Consider the following 19,188-nt stretch of genomic DNA (forward strand, 5'->3'; position numbering starts at 1 on the left):
CTTAGCCACAGCCCCATTTCCTCCCTCCAGGAAGATGAAGGGGCATTGGGAGATAGTTTGCTACTTCTGAGTCAAACACAAATATGCAAAGGCCTGAAAAGGTTAACTAACCAATTTCTCACAGATTAAGCAATATGAAAGACTTTCTCTTAATGGATCATTTTTTATGAAGAAGGTTATTTATGCCCCTTCCTATGTTCTGCATTTCTGGCAGGTTTCACAATGAATACGTAGAAAGAGGCAGCACAATTTTAAAAAGAGGGTTTTTTGTATGTGTGTGTTTTTTTTTTTTAAAAAAAAAAAAAACAGATGTTCCAGTTTTATTTATTACACATTTCAAGAGAAATTAAAATACATGAGATACTGAAAATCTGTAAAAGATACTAAAAGTACAGCTAATGACAGCACTAAAGCAGGTATCAAGCTGTTAAGAGCCCTCCCCCCTCCCTAAAAAGAAGCAAACCCCCATAGTCACAATTTCTGTTTAACAATGAGTAACTATCTGAATCCTCTGAACAGCTACAATGCAATGTTGATGGCACAGCCTGCCATTTCAGGATAACAACCATATGGGGTTTATCACTAACTAGTTGTTGGCCATGGAAGCATTTCAGGTAATATATCAATATTCATGATTCTGTTAGAACAAAGCATTAAAACCCACCTTGAAGTCACCTGTAGAAAATCAGAGTTGTTAGAAGTAACCACGTGAACAATTATGTACATTAATAAAATGGAGCAAATGATCTACGGTACCTATGTCTCAGAGAGCAGCAAGGGTTTTCTCTCCCCTGCAGATTGCAGGCAGGAACATCAGTCTTAGTGGGAAACTCAGAACAGCATTGGTCTTTGTTATGTGTGTGGGAAATTTTTAATTTTTTGTGCTCAGGACACATAGTAACCGTACAGTGCTTGGGTCCTTTGTGCTTTGCTCTGTACTGCTAGAATTGCCTTTATGTAGCTGAAAAAAAAACAAAGGCTGCATTTAAAGCAGCATCAGTGAAAGCTGGATTTTAAGCAGTACAAACCTGCTGTCAGCATTCTGATTAGAGAAGTAGAGAACATGCAGCAGAGAAGCAGTGAGGGGTTATAATCAAAGTGGAACTGGGATCAGTCTGACTCACTCACCAAAAGCCAAAGAGAGGAGAAAATGTGGCCCTTCTCCACCATGAGGGCTGCTGAAAACCTGCTGCTTGGCTTGTTGGAAAACATATGTAGTGCAATGGGACACCCATTGCTCCTGCAACAATGACACTGTGTTTGGGTTCACAAGGCGTCTGTGAACTGAGGATGGGAGTCAGCGTATGCAAAACTGATGGGAGACTTGCAGCCCTGACAGAGAGGATCCTTCAAAGCTCCTCTGAACCCTGGGTGCGCCTAAAACAGCAGGTTCTCCTCCCATTGACTCATTTGTGATCAAACAAACCAAGATGTGAGCTGGCACCAGGAAGCTTGAGCTGCCCTAGAGACTTTGTGGCTACGTCACCAGCTATCTGTTTCCCCTCCTGTCTAGCCATATTCAAATCTAATACTAGATTGTCCCTGGCCCTGGAGACCAGGGCTTGAAGGAACACAGTGTGCATGTCTCCTGCCATGTAGTCATGCTACGCAGCCAGCTTACCATGCCTTGGCTTTTAAAACACCACCTTTCCTCAGGCTGAGATTATATTTGCCTTCAGGAAGAATTCAATGAGAGGAGACACAGTACTATACCAGGTAACGCTAGGAGGGAGCTTGCAAATACAGCAAATCCAAGCTGTGTTGAAATGGAGCCCATGGTTAGGACTCAGCTGGATCAGAGGAGGATTAATCAGCAGCACAGCTAAGAAGTTTAAACAAGGCAAATGCAACAGTCAGACTCCCACCTCAGAGCAGCCTCTCTCTAATGTGCAGTACCTGGTCTCACCAAGTTTACAAGAACACCTCATTATCATGAGCATTAAATTCTGCACCCTTCAGAATTAAATTGTTCCCTGATTCTTGCATTCACTCCAGGCACCACCATGGTCCCACATCTCTGGAATCCTTTATACACACGTTCAAAATTGGGAGCAGAAATAAGAGACAGGGTGGGGATGAGAAGAAAGAGGTAGCAATGCTGGGGAAATGAAAGCTTTCATCTAAAGCAGTCTGGCATCTGATGAGTTGTTACTCATAAAGAATTAAAGAATATAACAAAGCCATTATTATTAAGCCATAAAATGCAGCTATGTATTTCAGGCAAGATGACAATACAGATGAATACAAAGCTGTGTAGTGTGGTATCCTTGATCCATTTGATCCCTCTGCTTTCAAAAATACAACTAAAAGTGGTATCTGCAGTAGCAAACCCACACTCCACCTTCCACAGGGACTTTAATGCAATCCTGGCCAGGGCAGAAGAGATAAGACCACAAGCCTTTCTACCCATCAGACAAGAGATAAGTCACTTTGATGATGACTGAAACATTAATCATGTCGAGTGAAGTCCTGGATACATGAAGCTCTCTTCGCTTGTTAGAAATCTATGCAGAAGCCCTCCCAGTCCACTCCCTTGTCCCCTGACAGGTAAAGAATGGCAGTGCCAGAAACCCATTTAACATATTTAGTTGCCTGTGATGTCATCTCGAAGGAAGCTTGATTACAGATGATATTGTGTCTTTTGAGGCTCATCAGCAAGGCCTTTATCGTTTCTTTTTCGTTTCCTTCTTGGGTTTCTTGCTCATCTGTGGAGCAGTTGCCTTTGGCTTCTTCACTACTTCTGAACTCTTAGGCTCAAAACTGTCCGAGTCCTGCAAGAATCAAGTAGGAGTCAGTCAGTAACATTTTAGCAGTTTGCTCACAGCTTGCCTCTCCCGCTCCCTGAGGATTTGAGTGTAGGCCAAAGGAAGGAAACAACAGGTCTAGATGCAAGTGCTGGGTATCGCTACTGGAGCACATCTATATCAAATAGAGTCCCTGCTTAATGAGATGGCAGCAGCACCATCTCCATTTCTTCCACATGTATATTTTGATGAGCATGAGTTTACGCACAGAAGCAGCCATTCATTATGCACCAAGGAAGCTATTACAAGCTTAAGTCTCTAAAACAGGCTTTGGAAAAACAAACAAACAGAGAAACAACTTTAAAGACTGGAAGAGAATCAGTACTAAGCAAAAACTAGACTGTTTCTGTACTGATTACAATTAGTGTGCACAGAAACATTCAGTAAGAATTCTGTAAAACGATGACCTTAATTGGTTGCAAGACAAAATAAAATCCAAAATGGTACTAAGAACAAAGTCCAGAGCTTCTAAACCATCACAAAATTCAGGAAAGGGAAAGCTCTCTTCACCTGGACTAGCAAGGAACGCTTAGATATCCTGCTTGTTCCCTTCAGACAAGATGACAGATAATATTTCAACCATGGGAACTACCACTGTAGTTATCTTGCAAAAACACAAGGGAACAGAGCCAGTCTCATCTGAGAAAGCACACACATGCAGATTGCTTCCTTTCATTAGCTGCGTTTGAGTATAAATATTGCTTTAGCATCTTGGTTTCCATCAGTCAGAGTGTGCCAACTGGAAAAGGACACAGGAAAAACGGCAGAGCAAGACGTGCTCATGTCGAGCTTCCAAGAGAGCGCTCCGTGCGGAGGGGGAGGCGAGCATCCGACTGCATCCTTTTCACCAAGGAGCTCGCTTCAAACATCTCGCAAGTTACGGGGCTATTATGATTCACATCTGTGTGGCTTTCCAAGGAAGGAGACTTGGCTGGCTTTCCAAAGGCTGTAATCGGTGCATGGGGAGCTGGCAGGCTCCGGAGAAATGGAGCAACTCACAGCTATTGCTCAGGAGTGCGGGCTGTGCTGCTGCCATAGGGTGAGCACTGCTGCCTTCTAATGTTCACCCAGGGTAATCTGCAAAGCAGGGAAACACTCAAGTTTCTACCTGGGCTCCAGCATCAGTCCCAGGATCTGGAAGAATATCTTCCATTGTTTATGGTCTGGTAAATCAGCCACATGGGCGGTAAATCAAAAGGACAGTATATAGAGGAAGAAAAGAAAGTCCAGCAAGAGGATATCAAAGAACGGTTTTAAATACCACCAGTTCCATAAGCTTTGCCATTTTAACTGGGGGCACGGCCTTCAGCTTCCTACTTCAAACTTCAGCTGTCACTCTTTTCAGCTCTCAAGAATTAGGCTATTCAGTATTTCCTGTAAATTTACCAGGGGGAACCATAAGCTCTGACAGGCAAGGTATAAAGGAAGGTCTATCTCTGCCTTCTGTGTTGCAGTATTTTAATCCCTCCAAACTATGCAGTGCTGGGCACACCTGCAAACGTCCTTCTTCATTCTGAAGCTCATCCTCAAGCACTCCTTTGCTGGACACATCTCTTTCACAAGCTTCTTTACTAACACATACTATTCACTCATTTGAGATACTGCTGGAGATTCCTAGGTTTACTCTGCACAAGATGGAGCAAAGACTGTAATAGAGACAGCCTTTAAAAGAACTTCCCATGCTGAGTTGTAACTGAAAACACTACTTCATACCATGTGCATTCAGACAGGAACTGCATCAAACCACCATACCCACTGCCTCATCACCAGCATCAAGGCATCTGTCCCCAGAATTAACTAAAGCGCAAGCCAGGTATATGCAGAACACTCCACTGCAGCCCAATTTTTCATTTAGAGTAAATGGAAATGGAAAAAAATGGAAAAAATGGAAAATTGAATCAAACCTCAGCTCAGCCTTTCACTTTCTCCTGTATTCCCTGCAGCAAAAGGCTCCCCATGTCCCTGCGCCGAATGGCTAGTGATACTGAAAACCGCAGTCCTAACGCCCAAACTTTACCTGTTCCTGTAGGAAATTCCTGTAGGAATTTTACCTGTAACTTGTTTCCAAGAATCACAGACAGACTGGAGCCCCAAGTCATTTCAAAGACAGTTACTACAAAGGGAACATCTTGCTGGCCAATTAATGTAGCAAATCAACTTAGGATGACAATGTGAGCTTGGGAATAGTCTGTGTTTTCTTTGTGCAGTCAGGAAGAGCGTGTTCATTCAGCACACCTGGGTAGTGCATCAGGTCACACACCACTCTTTTTGGCTGACACTCAGACACTGGCTCAGCTGTTAGTTCCTGCCTTTCTAATTCGAGGTTAAGTCACAAGACAAAAGCCAGGGGAGGTGGGAAAGCTGAAAGGAAGGAAAGGGAATGAACTACAGAACCATCACCAATCCCAGAGCACCATGTCTCCATTAGTTACTTCAAGCTCTCTCACATCCTGTTTTCTGTGGCTCTGCCCATCACCATTAGTATGAAAGAACAACACTTACTGTCTTGTGGGACTTGGAAACTGGTAGGATTATGGCTAACACACAGATAAGCTGGAAAATGGCTCCAAGGAAGAGTCCGTAGCGCAGCACATTCTCCATGAATGTGGGTTCAGGGATTTCAGGTGGAGAGAACTCCAGCTCGGCAGCCATGGTGCCTTCTTCTCCGCTAATGTTCTCAAGATGGCCAAATCCTAGAAGAGGAAACAACAACAAAAGAAAAAAGACAGAAAACAGTTGAGTCATACTTTTGCCATTTACTTTCCACTAAGAAAAAAATTAGAGACTAACTTATATAGCCTTTTCTAAGATACTCTGAGGCTGCAAAATCAGTAACACAGAAGGAAATGTAACCACCCTCTATTTGGATGATTGTCTTTGACCACCTACCCAAGAAAAGAGTCCTCAGATGTTTGCAATTGCCAATCTACAGGTAAAGGGAAGCCAAACCAAGCTTGACAGAGGTACTGACCACAAAACAATATGGGAAAAGCTCCTTTGCAATGGTCACACAGGAAGTTTGTGGAGAAGTTCAGCATCGATCTCCTGAGACTCAGGCCAGCCTCTCAGCCACAAAACCATCCCAATAAAACATTCCCAAACCATCTCCTTTGCTTTATCTTTTGTTAATGGAGCTGTCAAATCACTTTATGAATGACTAACTGCTTTCTATCCTAATGGTGAACTCTCCTGCCAAAATTGCTGCAGTGCTCCGCAGAAAGTGATACAAGGGAAACTCATTTAGTATGAGATGGCATCAGAACTTTGTTGTGATTTGTTTTACTCAGTTATCCTGATCTGTATCTGAGCAAGTCTATTTTTGCAGGGAAAGCCAACTGCTTATCTACAATGGACACAGGCAACTTAATGGAAAAGATCCTGGTGTGTCCCAATTGAATGAACACCTCTCATTTATAGGTACAGTTCCCTCTTATCCCTCATGTTACTGAAGCCTGTTTGCAAGATTTTGCCACGTACATGTTTCAGTTGAAGGGTCCATCTCCTAGAAATTCTCTCCAAATACTTTTTTCTCCTGTATTTGGCAGGCTGGGAGTAAACTTCTACAGTCTGCAGATGTGACCAAGTCAAAAAAAGATGGTAAAATGTGAGCAGAATTCAAGTAAAGCTACAGTTCATGAATTTGAGGATGAATCAACAACTCGGTGCTGTTGCACAAGAGACAAATGCAATTTGGTGACACGCTGAAAGGAATGGTGTAGGTAAGTTGCAAATAGCAAGCATTTTATTTTAATTCAGCTGAAGTACAGGATCTCATTTGGGATACCACACTTTATAAGATTATACAGAAAGACACAGAATCAGGGTTAGTGTCACCCTTGTGCTGTGTTTTGTCTGGATTTAATTTGCTATGATGCCTTTTGAAAGCTTCCTTCTTGCCCACCCTCTTCCTCCAGCCGCTCCGTTCTTCTCCTGGGGTTTTCTCCTATTGATACTCTGATTCATACACCTAAAATACCAGCTCACAAAAATAAATCCAAAAAGGGAACTGATGCACATGCAATCAAAACAAAAAGATCCCTATTCTCATAGCATGCACATCTCTCTTCCTTTCCCTCTTCCTATTTCACATCTCCCTAGGGCAGCAGCAATTCTCTAAAAAGTCCCCAGCTATGTGACAAGCACCACATGCTCTTGTGCAGCCTGGACCATCCCAATAAGGGCCACACCACGAAAAATACTCAGAAAAGATCTAACTGCCACCACATTGCACCCACCCACAGTAGCCAGCAGTCAGTTCCCAAGAGGTTCCTTAATTTTGCTGACATCAGTGGAGCTGAACTAATATTAACAAAAAAAAGAAAAGAAAAAAAAATCCCTGCTTTAAAAAGACTCCTGTGGTTACCAAAAGGCCCAAACTTGCAAACTGGAGGGGTTTAACCTTATGCAAATCACTAGGCCAAAGTTAAATGAGGTCAAAGCTAAAATTGGAGAATTAGGGCCCCATGTCAGGCATGCCACCTTGTGCAGTGAATATAAAACATGAAAAATATGAGTTCTTCCAAGTTTTTTTTTTTCGAGTGTAGGAGTAGGACTGAGGGTAAAGAGGGGGAGTGGGTCTGAGGGTAAAGGGAGATTAAAAAGGCAGATTAGGAGTGACAAAATTATCAGAATCTCATAGGTTACTGAAAGTCTTAGAGGTTACAGAGAAATGCCCTTAATTTGCTTTACATTTCCCCAAAACTTTTTCAATAATTTTGTGAAATATTGTTGTAGAATTATTGTGAGTTATGCAACCGGAAGGTAAACATGGTCCTTGTTCAGGACATTTCCTGCAGTATCTGAGAGCTGTTACTGTCCCTACTTTGTCACAAGGTCATTTCTGTCACTACCATCCAGACGCCTGTCCTCAGGGTCTGCCTAAACAGGGTTTTCCCTGCGAGCAGGGGCCCACCCTGGTGCCTTCACCTCCCTCTCTATTCCCTCTTGTTCTCCTCCCACTGCTTTTTGGTGTATTTTTCTCCATTCAGCTCTCATTCCCTCAGTTTACGGAATCCCATCAGTTTATCTCAGAAAGGAAGCAAAGCGGGTAGGCCCACTCCAAAGTACTGCCATTTGATTTTTCTTTTTTTAATTATGCTTGAATTGGTTTAGGTATTCATAACATTTGTCCTAAGCAGTATTACGATATGTCGCAGGCACAGAAAGTCGAACTGTAAGTGATCTTGCCATGCATCCCCCTGAATATCCACTGAGCGGGAGGAGGGTGCAAAGTGATTCAGAGATCTCCCAAACCCGCCTGGATGCCACCCTGCACCTCGAGCTCCGGGTGGCCCTGCTGGAGCAGGGGGTTGGACGGGATGATCCCTAGAGGCCCCTTCCGCCCTCAACCACTCTGTGACTCTGTGATTACTGCAGGGGAGGCCCCAACACACAGACGCGACGGGTCGGCCTCCCCTTGGGGCGGGACAAGGCGCAAAAGCAGCAGCGGGGGGAGGCTCCTCTCGGAGCACGGGAGGGGGAAGCGCTGGGTGCCCCCAGGCCCCTCGTGGGTGGAAAGGGCAGAAGGCCCCGGGGGAACCCGCCCGCGCTCGTCGCTTCTGAAAGGGGCCGTTAGCCCCGCAGGGCTGGCAGAGCTGACAAGAGGCTCGGCCTCCCCCCGACCCTATAGCCAGCCCTATAGCCGGCCCTATAGCCCCCCTATAGCCGGCCCTATAGCCCCCCTATAGCCGGCCCTATAGTCCCCCCATGGCCCCTTCCCGCCCGGCCCCGCTCACCGCTCCGCGCCTCCGCCCGGCCTCGGCGCCGCCGGAAGTGCCTCCCGCCCCGCAGGAAGCGCTCCCCCTCCCGCCCCTAGCAACCGCCCGGGCCTCGCGTTGCTAAGGGCGGCTTGAGGCCTTCCCGCCCAGGGCCGCCATCCGCCTCGTACCACACGGCAGAGCACTCCTCTGTTACCATTATTAGCATTAATATCAATAATATCATTATTATTATTAATTCTCTCCCCCCCAGGCTCAATATCCTGCCCCGAAATAGAGATATTCTGATAAGATGGGAGGAAAAAAGGAAAAAAGGAAAAAAAAAAAAAAAGGATGTGCTCCGTTTCTCTCTTCATGCCATTCAGAGCATCCCATTGCTTTGCCCTTTTCCTAGCCCTGCACTACCGCTAGAGCCAGGTGGGCTTCGCTGCTGGTTCCTGGGGAACCCTGCCCAGGGTTTGCCGTAATCGGGTATTTACCTGCTGGCAGGGCAAGCCTTTTGTAGTAAGAGGATTTGCTGGGCTGTTTCCAAGCGTTTGAAATAAACTGCTGTTAACACAAGTAATTTCAAGGGTTTGGAGCAATTGGATTAACACACTTTCATTTTTTTTTTCTAAAGAAGAGGGTTTCGCAGACCGCTGGGGAACGCGTATGTCTGTGAGCTACAGAGGACAGTGGCACTTGGGTGAAGAATTTCTGCTAGCAAAAAATAGCAAAGAAACAAAGAAACAAACAAAAAAACACTTCTAAATAATTAAAGAGAGCCATCACTACCCATGGGTGAGGTTTAAACCCAGAGCTGTAGCGGGCCGATACATTCTGACCTTTCAGGGCTCAAACACAGACTGCTTAGGACACAAATGAGGATCGAGAAATAATTCCCATCAGCTCGGAGGTGTCCCCTGTCCCGGCATCCCTGCGGAAGCGAGGGGACGCGGGCGGCCGTGCCGGGCTGTGTGCGCAGGCAGGTGGTGCCATTCGCCCGCGCTGGTGCCTCCCGTCCAGCCGCCTCCGTTTGAGATGACTGGGAAACGGTGGGGAAGGGAGCTGGTTGTAGGAGGGAGCGTCGTGGGGAATGACCTGGCAAAGCCGAGGAAATCCGAGCGGCTTTCAAAGCTCAAATTGATTCTAGAACAATAAGTGGTAATGTTATCAGCACCCCCTTCTAAGCAGGGATAACAGCTCAGTGATAAAGCCTTTCACCAGGTCCAAATCGTCTTTAACTTTATTGTTTATTCCTAATTTTCTTCTTTTGATTGCACTGCAGTGTTTCTCCAGGATTTGCAGTAGGACCTTTTTATTATCATACCTTTTATGTATACCATAGCATTGCACAGCAAGAACTTTTTATCCTGAAGTTTTCATATTATTAGGCAGGGAAAAAATAAGTCAAACTAGTTTTTCTGATCTTATTGGAAAATCTGTGGCTGTTCTCACTCCCTGATCATTAACTACATTTTGCTTTGTAGATAAGAGTAACACATCTCACTCAAACTGTGGTTTTCACCAGAAGCTCTCCAGGTGCTTTCTGGCCACGTCCATCGGGGCAGCATTTGGATTTCAAACTCACACCGATTCCCCAGGGAAGCCTCCTGCCAGCCCAGTGATGGGAAGGGGTTTTGGGGGGCAGTTACTGGAGCTCTCTGAGCAGGGGCTGGTTATTAAGGGGCTCTCTCCTTTGCTGCCTCTGCATCCGTGGCGTTCTCAGTGCTTCCAAAAACCAGGACTGAGACCCTTGAACGGAGCAGCCAGAAATGTAGGAGCCAGTAACTCTCCAGTGACTGTCACGCTGATGTCTGGCTGAAACTCCGGAGAGTTCATACGGGCGATGCCAAAACACTCCTGCAGCTCTGCTAGGAGCTGAGCAGAGCCAGACAGGTCCCAGCTCTATAAATGCAGCTCGCACAGAGCACATCAGGCCTCCTGGCAGATGCACGTCTTGCAGGCTGGTGCCGCTTGGTCTGTTGCAGTCTCAGTGATATGTTTGAAGATTTAGTAGGCTTTTCAAACGAGCTTTTAGCTCTCCGAGACAGTCCTTCTTATGAGCGCTTTCTTGCACATTTTGAATTACTAATTTATTTTGTCTGTTTTTGAATCTGATCCCTCGCTTTGGTCTCATCCTCATGGTGCAAATGGTGCTCTGATCCATAGGAACATATTCCCAAAGGAGATTATTTTGATAAATGTTTGTGTTCAGATTCCTGTCTATCCAAGGTCCTCAGGGGAAGTTTCTGTCTGGGATATCTATTGATGCTTAATGGATTAAGTCTGGAGTCTCTGAAGATCCAAATCCCAACATTTTATTCTGCCAAGGTGGAAAAAATACATGTACAGGGCAACTCTCATCTCACCTGCTGTGTTTAAGCTTTGAGTTCTCTGTTTCTTCCTAAGTAAATGGTAAAACTGGCTCACTCCTCCTTCATCGAGAGAGGTGGTGATTAAAGACTCCAGGAACCAACAGCCACCACCTGTGACATTTAGGAGAGGGGCAGAAGAACCTTTGACAACTGATGATAAGGGTGTTTTTTGTCATTTGATGAGTTGCTTCTTACTGTCATTAGTTTCAACCTCACAAGGGGAGCAGGATCATTTCACACACAGCTCAGCTTACCCGGGGCTGGATGCTGTGTACGTGCAACAGACAGGAGCAATTTTTTAAATGCAGCGTGGGGGGTGGAGGAAGTAAACCTGAGAGCAAATCAATATCTGGGAAATTGCTACAGGATTCTAGGGCTGCGCCCGTCCTCAGTGAAGGACTGGCACCAAAACACAGCTAGGGAGCCTCTGCTTCACCCTGGGAAGGTTAGAGGTGCATGAATGTGAATCCAAAATCCAGCAGTTCCAGCTGTGGAAAGGACCTGGCTGTAGTTTCCATTGGGCTTGCATCGATTTAGGTCTGGTTTTACAGGGCAAGCAGACAGTTACCTATGAGCATTGCTAGGCTGGAGGGGTGAACTGCAGGAGACTGTTTGAATGTCAAATACCACCTGTATTGGAATGGGTAGAGAGCTAACGAAATCAGCTGCAGTAGGAAGGAGGAGAGAGGTGGGGAGAAGCTAGGAAGGTTCTAGATACAAATCAAGTGATATTCCAAAGAGAAAAAGAGATTCATTTTGCAAAGCAAATTTCTCATTTGCTGTCAATTTGGCTGCACCAAATTATTATGATACTACTCCTAAAATGAAGATGCCATGAGGAATGCTCTCACACACCAGTACACTTAGACTTCTTTTTACCTTTGAATGCCCCTGGAACAGAACAGCTCTCAGACTGTAGCAAGCAGAACAGCAGCCAGAACTTGCACACGGACGGGGTATCAAATCCACGCGTGCAGAGAGTAAAATATGTAGAGAGGGTTTCAAGTCTAAGTGTGTAGAGAATAAAATGATCATGAGAACAAGGACCACAGCAGGCAGCTTAGCCTGAGAGCTGCTGCAGTACCAGGGGGTGCAACACAACCTCTAAACACTGTTGGGTCCTACATGTGCCCGCTTTGGTCTGGGGACATGAGGTCTTCAACATCGCAGGACCCGAGGGCAGGCCAGAGGGAGAGCTCCAGGATTCTGGTGGAGTAACTCCAGAACTGCCCCTTACAGGTCCTGGGAATACAGAGGCTTTGAATAGAGCTAGGACAGGAAATCCTGGGGACAGAAAAGCTGCTCTGTTTATCCTGTTTAAGAACTACTAAAGTGGCCCAGAAGAGCCTGGAGGGTTTTTAGAACACTCTGCTGCCCCACACCATTAATGTGAAGTGCTTTGTGGCAGGCGTGAATCCTGCTGGGTCCAGCTGCGTGTGACAGGAACCAACACGGGCAGGGCAAGGAAACCCCATAGGAGCCCGGAGCTTTTTATAGCCCTCTTTAAAAGCAGTGAGATCACGATGGGGATGCAGATCACAACCCTCCTAATCCAAGCGGGGCAGCAGGCAGCTATAAACAAGTCAATTAGAGATTGATTTGCCTTGATCTGTGAAACAGCAGCCAGTGTATTACAGCGGCTCTGTCTAAGGCAACGGGCCAGGCGAGTGGGGAATTGCCTCAAAAACACGCTCAGGATGATACCTTGAAAGACTTATGATACCTTGAAAGACTTGGCATTGGCTCTGGAATATGAGGTCTGCTTCACCTGATCGGGCACCGTAGCACCAAGGTGGTGGTGGTGATAAGTCATGCTGAAACCCTGGCACAAGTGGCCTCACGCATGGGAGAGCGTGAACAGAGCGTTTCAGGAGCACCAGCAAAACCCCTTTCAGTCCCAAGACAGTGCACAGCAACATGCATCAGCACGATCATTTCAAAAAACTGTTCTACCCAAGAAAGCGCCTTCTTCTGTGTTCCCAAGCAGAGATATGTTGTTTTAACTGATTTGCAGAGTGGATTCTCTCCTCAAGAAGACTTTCCTGACTGTTGGGTGACTTCTTACTGAGATCCCACATGTTGTAAGGAGCATATAGAGCCATAATCACCAAATTAATCTCTCACTGCAACAAGAAGCAGAGAGTCAATGGCCAAGGGGCCAACGCTGGATGCTTGTGCCCCGCTGCGTGTGGTTACACACGTGCCCATCAGATGAACTTATCCCTCCGAGGCCAGTGACAGCCGGGACAAGTGCCACAAGGCAGAGGTTTTCTGCAGCAGGCAGCTAGCAGTCGTGGCACCTGCTGAAGTTTCTTGCCAACACTGAGTCACACAAGCCCCAAGACAGCAAGGGCTGCATCCCCCATCAGTTCCAGGTGCTAGAAGTCTATGTTAAAAAAAAAAACAAAAACCCTGAAACCCAAAATCAACCAACCAAAAACGCAAAACAAACAGCAGGTAGAATTTATACTGGTACCTCATTTTTAACTCCTGTGAATTGTCCTGGTCTTCCTAACATTAAAACTATGTATTTTTTTTTAACAGGAGTTCCCTGAGCCTTGTCCCTGGAATGCAAGGCGGTGCTGGGGATGCAGGTCCTGCAAAGAGCGTCGCTGCTTTCCAGCCCACGTGCACGGAGCAAAGCCCTCCAGCTGCTCCCTGTGCCTGTGTGAAGCTGCCAGGGACTGAAGCATGAGCTGCCCTACCAGCACCCGCAGGTGCGAGCCACAGAGGAGGAGGAAAACGCTGAGAATCCAAAGAAAAGGGCAAAGAAAGAAACCTTCCCGAGCAGGTGGCGTGGGGACCTATTAATGGGTGACTGTCACTGTGGGGCAGAAGGAAAAGTGCAATTCTAAAGGGAAAGAGAGGTTTACTTAGCAAAGCAAATTTGTCATTGATTGTGCCAGGTTATTGTTACTGTTTGCTTCACTCTTTGGAAGACGGAGAGAAAACAGCCAAATGACCCTCAGCAACAGGCGTAACCCCCTCCCTGCCTGCGTCCCCTCCCTGCCTGCGTCCTTGCACACACACACAGAGGATGCTGAACGCAGCCCGTGGAAATCCAGGCGGATCACGGATCTGCTGACGTTGAGCAGCTCCGGAGGGAGCACAGGTATAAAAAGGGGGGACGCAGCTCGGTGGCAGCTGGAGGACAGTTGGGGGGGATCTGGCAGCATCCTCAGCTTCCCGGGAGCCTGTCCTGGCACAGCCACGTTCACGGAGCAGCAGCAGAGAAAAAGAAGGGGTATTTGCAGCACGGAAAGAAGACACCTGAGCAGCAGCTGCTTCGGGAAGAGCTTATTCCTAAGGGAACGGTAAGTGCGAGCCTCTGCATGTGGGTTTAACGAGGTGACATCCATTTGGAAAGCGGGAACAATTAAATTGCGCTGGAATGCAATCCAGGCTGGCATCAGTAAGGATTAGTTGTGCCAGACACAGTAACCTTTGCACCAACCATAAGAGATGTTTTTTGCGCCAAGTTATAGAATGAAGCAATGTCTAAACTACAGAATGAAACAACAGAAAGATCCTATGGATGAGCCTTGTAAAAACATGCTAGACTTACTAGATGAAGCACAGATTACCTCTTTTGTGATACTAATATGATTTCTTTTTACCCTGGGAAATGAATGCTGTTTCACTCACCCACCAGTAAAATTGTGTTGGAGCCAAACCGAAGTGTGAGGAGAAACCCAGGGCTGTGGCTAATGCAAAGCCAGCTGCAAGAAGGCAGAATAAGCTGCTTGGAAGGATTCTGCTCCTCTATTGTGATATTGCACAATATCAAAGTTGGAACTTTATAAAGCTGAATGTACAGTAAAGGCTTCATTGCAAGTAGTGGCATTTTTAAGACTGATCAGATAATTTCTAACCATTTCTAAAACCTTATCTGATCTCCCGGTATCATTTTCACGTTGCACAGGATGGAGTGAAGCTGTTGTGCTCTATCTGTTGGAACAGCATTAAAAGCTTTTTATCTTAAGGGGAAATTATTTATCAGCTATTTCTTCATATGCTGCCAGAATGGAAAATAAGGAGGTGAACCTAACCTCAAGAGAATGTAAAGGGTGAAACAACTTTGCAGAGCTCTCAGGCTGCCTGCGTGCAGGGTGACAAAGTCTTGGGCATCTCTTCTGCAATAGCAGACACTTCTGGGAACGGGGTAGGACTGTCATTTCAGGCATCTTCCCAAGGGAAAAAGGGAGACAAATATCCAAGAGGAGGAGGAGACTGTAGAGAAGGGAGAGAAGAGAAAGCAGAACAGGGGAAGGGCAAAACCAAAAATGAAAAAAAATAAAGTAAAAAAGAGACTAGAAGCAGCAGGGGAAAAAAAATTCTCAACAGGATGGAAACAGAATCTGGAGGAAAACCTAGTGCTGAAAAAGAGAAAACAGACACAGAAGGAAAGAGCTGATCAGGGCTATATGCTAGGAAGAAATGAGGGAAGCAGACAACCCGGGGCTAGGTTTTCTTTTCCTTTCCCTTCTCAGCTCTCCTGCTACTGAATAATCCGCTGCAGAAGCTGATGCCAGTCCCTGCTCCTCTCACAGACTCCTTAGATCATATGGTCTGTCCAGAACAAGATCTGATGTGGGACTTGTCTGGAGATATCCTGGGGATGGTGGCACAAAAGGCATGTGCTTTTTCTGGATTCAACAGAGAATGTCAAAAAAAGGCAGTAAATTTGCCTCTAAGCCTCTCCCAAAGGCAGTCTTGACTTTCTCTGGGTATTGCACAGCCACAATCATTTTTTGGGGCAAAAGTGATGATGAAAAACAGCACCTTGCATGTGCCAGAAGTCAGTCCCGAGCCGGGAGCAGCCACCTGTGTGTGCGGAGCAGAGGGGGAGGCTGCAGAGGGCTGGGAACATGGGCAGCCGCCAAAGGGGATGGAGCTGGTGGCCAGAAACCCCGTTTCTGAGGCACCGTCTCGCCCGCCGCCTGCCCGGGAGCTCAGGACGCTGCTGGTGCTGCTGATATTCACCTCCCTGGTGTGAGATGAGCCCCACGGCAGTGCTGAACCAACCTCCCCTCGCTTTGCTGAGCCACATTCCGGAAGGCGCCTGGAGGTGTCCGAGTAAAACCAGAGTTCCCTGCCCTGATGTTCTCAGTCCATCAGTCCATCAGCTTGGACACAGCACACGCGAAGCCCATGTGAAGTGCTGTTTTCCAGCATGCTCATGCTGAAGAGAAGCAAGAAGGAAGGTGACATTTACCCTCCCCTCTATAGCGACCCACTGACTGCCTTTGCTTTGCACTTCAGGTGACTCCAGAGGGTGGAAGATGCTGGATAAGGCCACCCTGCTCCTCTTGCTGCATTTAGTGGCGTGCTCCATCTCCTCTCCGCTCTACCCAGCTCTCAGGTAGGCTCGCGAATGCTTCGCCCGCACCCTGAACGTGCCTCATCTCTCAAGGCCAAATGTTTAATAACAAGAGTAACCACAGGGGCAATTCCCAGTCATTTAGCACTGATGGATACACCTCAGTGCTGAGCGCAGCAAACGATCCCGGCGAACACACAGCCTGGGATCTCTTTAAGCCTAAGTGAAGTGAAGCCAGTCCACGGCACATGCTCTAGAATCAGGAAATGTAGGAAAGTTGGGGAGACGCCTGGGTTAGCGAACAGCAGCCAGCTCTGCTTTTCGTGGCTCTCCTCAGCTCTTCGCCCCTTCCAGTGCTGCTTCCACACACAGCAGCCTGGCTGCAGCCCTCAGCCCTGCCTTGGCACAGGCACTAGTAAACTTGCTTCTTTTCCCTAGCTTCCTATTTGGGAATGCTGCTGCCTAAGGCTGCTTGCCAAAGGGGGCAGGCAGCTGGTGTGGAATATTTCAGCCCAAAGGGTTGGTTTTGGGGTTGAATGCTGAGTTTTCCAAAAGGAAACCTGACATCTCCCGAGCAACCAATGCTACCAGCTCCATCACTCGTTAAAAAACTGTGCCCACAGGCCACCTGCTCTGAAGTCACCACTGCAGATATTTCAGTGCATGAACATGAGAGCTAATAGCATGTCAAGTATTTCCTTTCTGACAGTTGAAAATTAGTATTATTTTCTACTGTCACAAATGGGTGCCTGCACAAGATTGAGCACAGAGGGTCTGTGGATTTGCACCATCCCAGAGGATAAATTTGACTTCTGCAACAAAGCCCTGGCACAGGGATACCAGAATCAGAGGAGTTTTGCTTGGGAACCCTGGTTGCTCTGCAAAGGGGAAACGCACTCAATGCTCCTCGCTGCTAAAATAGCATCGAGGCACTTTCTAGCTGAGAAGCACAGCAGACAAAACTTGGGTTATTGATGATCTGGAAATGGCAGGAATAGAGAAAAAACAGAACATGGAGCACAGGTCAAGACAACCGATCACTGCCTGACGCTGCAGCCCGCTTAGTGACCAGCCTTGGGGTTTTCTTACAGGTACAAAACTGGGTCTGTACCTGGCAAGGCCACAAACTTCCAGCTGCAGGACCAGAGCCCCTTGCAGAGCCACAACCGCTCGGCGGAGGACCAGGACGGGGAGGGTTTGCTAGCAGACCCCGCCGAGAAGAGGTTTGTACCTTAGCCCTGAGCGCTGCTGCAGCAGGGAAGGTGATTTCTGCCTGCAGCACAGAGGAGTCATCCTTGCACCAGCGGGGCCCTTGCAAGCAGCTTGTGCTGCATCTGCAGGAGGGTTTCTGGAGCCTGGGTACAAGCACAGGCTGGAGCTGCCAGAGGCTCCTTTCACTCCTGTCCCAGAGAGCCCCTCCAGCCCTGTGGGTTTCCTCCTTCCCACTGGTGCTCTGACTTCACCTTTGCTTTTCTGGCACGAATGTTTTTAGTACAGATACTGAAGCACAGTAGGTAGTATTTAGTTTTGCTACTGCCTGGCAGGACTGAACTGCCCAAATCCTCTAACCCTCTGTCACTAGAGTAGTCCAACACCAAGCATTTATTTTACAGTCCCTGCCCCGATCTCAGTGTGACCTCTGGTGTATTTTGGCATCCGAAACACCCGTTTCTCACCCAGATGGCTCATTCCTAGCTCAGTGAGCATACCTTGCACTTGTCTTTCACCTTTAGGATGCAGCGTCACGCTGATGCCATATTCACTGACAACTACCGCAAATTCCTGGGGCAGATTTCCGCGCGGAAATTCTTACAGACCATCATTGGCAAGCGGCTTGGGTAAGGCACCTCACCCTGCTGGCTTTGGGCTACTGTTTTGCTAATTACAACGGGCAGTTTCTTTTGTGCATGTAGGAAAGTTAGGAACTACCCTCCTCTGCAACAAGAACAGTCTCTCCTGCTGTTCCCCACACCCAGGGGCATCCTACACCCACATTTCTGGGATTCTCCTAATCATGGCTGTTATTGAGCAGTCTATCAGTGTCAGGTCAGTTGTCTACCCTGTTAGCAACAGGCCCTAATCTATGGGGACAACATCTGCAGTGACCATTATGTGGTAGAAACAGTTATTCCTGGCCCCAGTCTGACCACAGAAACAGCCTCCCCGCTACCACTCCTACCAACCGGTGGGTGCAACCCAGCTCTGATCTCTCTAACACAGGAGGCAAATTCAGCTGAGCAATTTCTCACTGAAATGACACAGAATGGGCCCAGGCTGAAGCCCGGCTGGTTGCCCTGCTCTGCCTGAGCCCCTGTTGGAGTGCGGGACTGAAAAGCCCTGCAAAGAGCCCCGAGCTCCTCAGGAAGCAGCGCTAACCCCGGCTCCCATCCTTGTGTGACAGCGGCGGCGAGAGCGGCGCAGGGGAAGGGGTGCCCGGGCTGCTGACGCGGCGCCAGTCGGACAGCATCCTCATGGACAGCCGCTACCACCAGCGCATGGTGTTAAGGGACTTCCTGGGGGCAATTTTGCAGAATCAAAGGTAGGTGGGAACCGTTTCATGATCTGCCCACAGCAGGAATAAGACAAGGCTCTTGCTGCTGCTTGGTTTCCAAAAGCAAAGCTACTGGATTAAGTGTTATCCGTCAAGTACACTTGGGGAAAAAGCAAAGCTCCTACCTGTCCATAGAGCCCATCCGTGGGCAAGCAGGGGTGGATAAGGAGCAGCCTGCCCCGAGCCAGCCAGAATCACACAAAGCTGCAGGTCACTGTTTGTCTCCTTGGTGCACAGAGTCCAGTAAAACAGCAGTGGAAAGAGAATTTCTCTCTCAAGCCCAAATTATGTCATGACTGTCCAACTCTCTCTTCTTTCACAGGCCCCAGGACATCGACAGCAGTCACTTAGAAGGCTTTCCCAGCACCCTGGCTAAGCTCATGTAAATATTTTCCCCCTTTCATCTCCCTGGGCTCTGGTGAGTATCATTCCCTGCCTA

At 47.4% G+C, this 19,188-nt stretch overlaps 2 protein-coding genes across 2 annotated transcripts; one reads left to right on the forward strand and one right to left on the reverse strand.

The window, feature by feature from the left end:
* Positions 1-868: 868 nt before the first annotated feature.
* MANBAL (mannosidase beta like) lies at positions 869-5,490 on the reverse strand. Its single transcript, XM_088538691.1, has 2 exons — positions 5,307-5,490; positions 869-2,771 (listed from the first exon to the last, which is right to left on the reverse strand). Exons 1-2 carry the CDS (start codon positions 5,454-5,456, stop codon positions 2,664-2,666), a joined length of 258 nt encoding a protein of 85 aa, XP_088394817.1. The 5' UTR covers positions 5,457-5,490; the 3' UTR covers positions 869-2,663.
* Positions 5,491-16,081: 10,591 nt separating this feature from the next.
* GHRH (growth hormone releasing hormone) lies at positions 16,082-19,135 on the forward strand. The gene is made up of 5 exons (XM_088538696.1): positions 16,082-16,240; positions 17,290-17,421; positions 17,932-18,036; positions 18,600-18,737; positions 19,072-19,135. The coding sequence occupies exons 1-5, from the start codon at positions 16,161-16,163 to the stop codon at positions 19,133-19,135; spliced, it is 519 nt and encodes a 172-aa protein (XP_088394822.1). The 5' UTR covers positions 16,082-16,160.
* Positions 19,136-19,188: the final 53 nt, after the last annotated feature.

Source organism: Tinamus guttatus, unplaced genomic scaffold (genome assembly GCF_059628265.1).
Source record: "Tinamus guttatus ecotype Peru unplaced genomic scaffold, ASM5962826v1 Tinamus_guttatus_pri_ptg001150l, whole genome shotgun sequence".
Lineage (NCBI taxonomy): Eukaryota > Metazoa > Chordata > Aves > Tinamiformes > Tinamidae > Tinamus > Tinamus guttatus.

Bases quoted from the DNA above. Each gene is read 5' to 3' on its own strand.
- GHRH (XM_088538696.1), top strand. From the start codon at position 16,161: ATGCTGGATAAGGCCACCCTGCTCCTCTTGCTGCATTTAGTGGCGTGC. The intron at 16,241-17,289 runs GTAGGCTCGCGA...GTTTTCTTACAG, and splicing joins CCGCTCTACCCAGCTCTCAG to GTACAAAACTGGGTCTGTAC. The intron at 18,037-18,599 runs GTAAGGCACCTC...CTTGTGTGACAG, and splicing joins ATCATTGGCAAGCGGCTTGG to CGGCGGCGAGAGCGGCGCAG.
- MANBAL (XM_088538691.1), bottom strand. From the start codon at position 5,456: ATGGCTGCCGAGCTGGAGTTCTCTCCACCTGAAATCCCTGAACCCACA. The intron at 2,772-5,306 runs GTAAGTGTTGTT...TGATTCTTGCAG, and splicing joins TTTCCAAGTCCCACAAGACA to GACTCGGACAGTTTTGAGCC.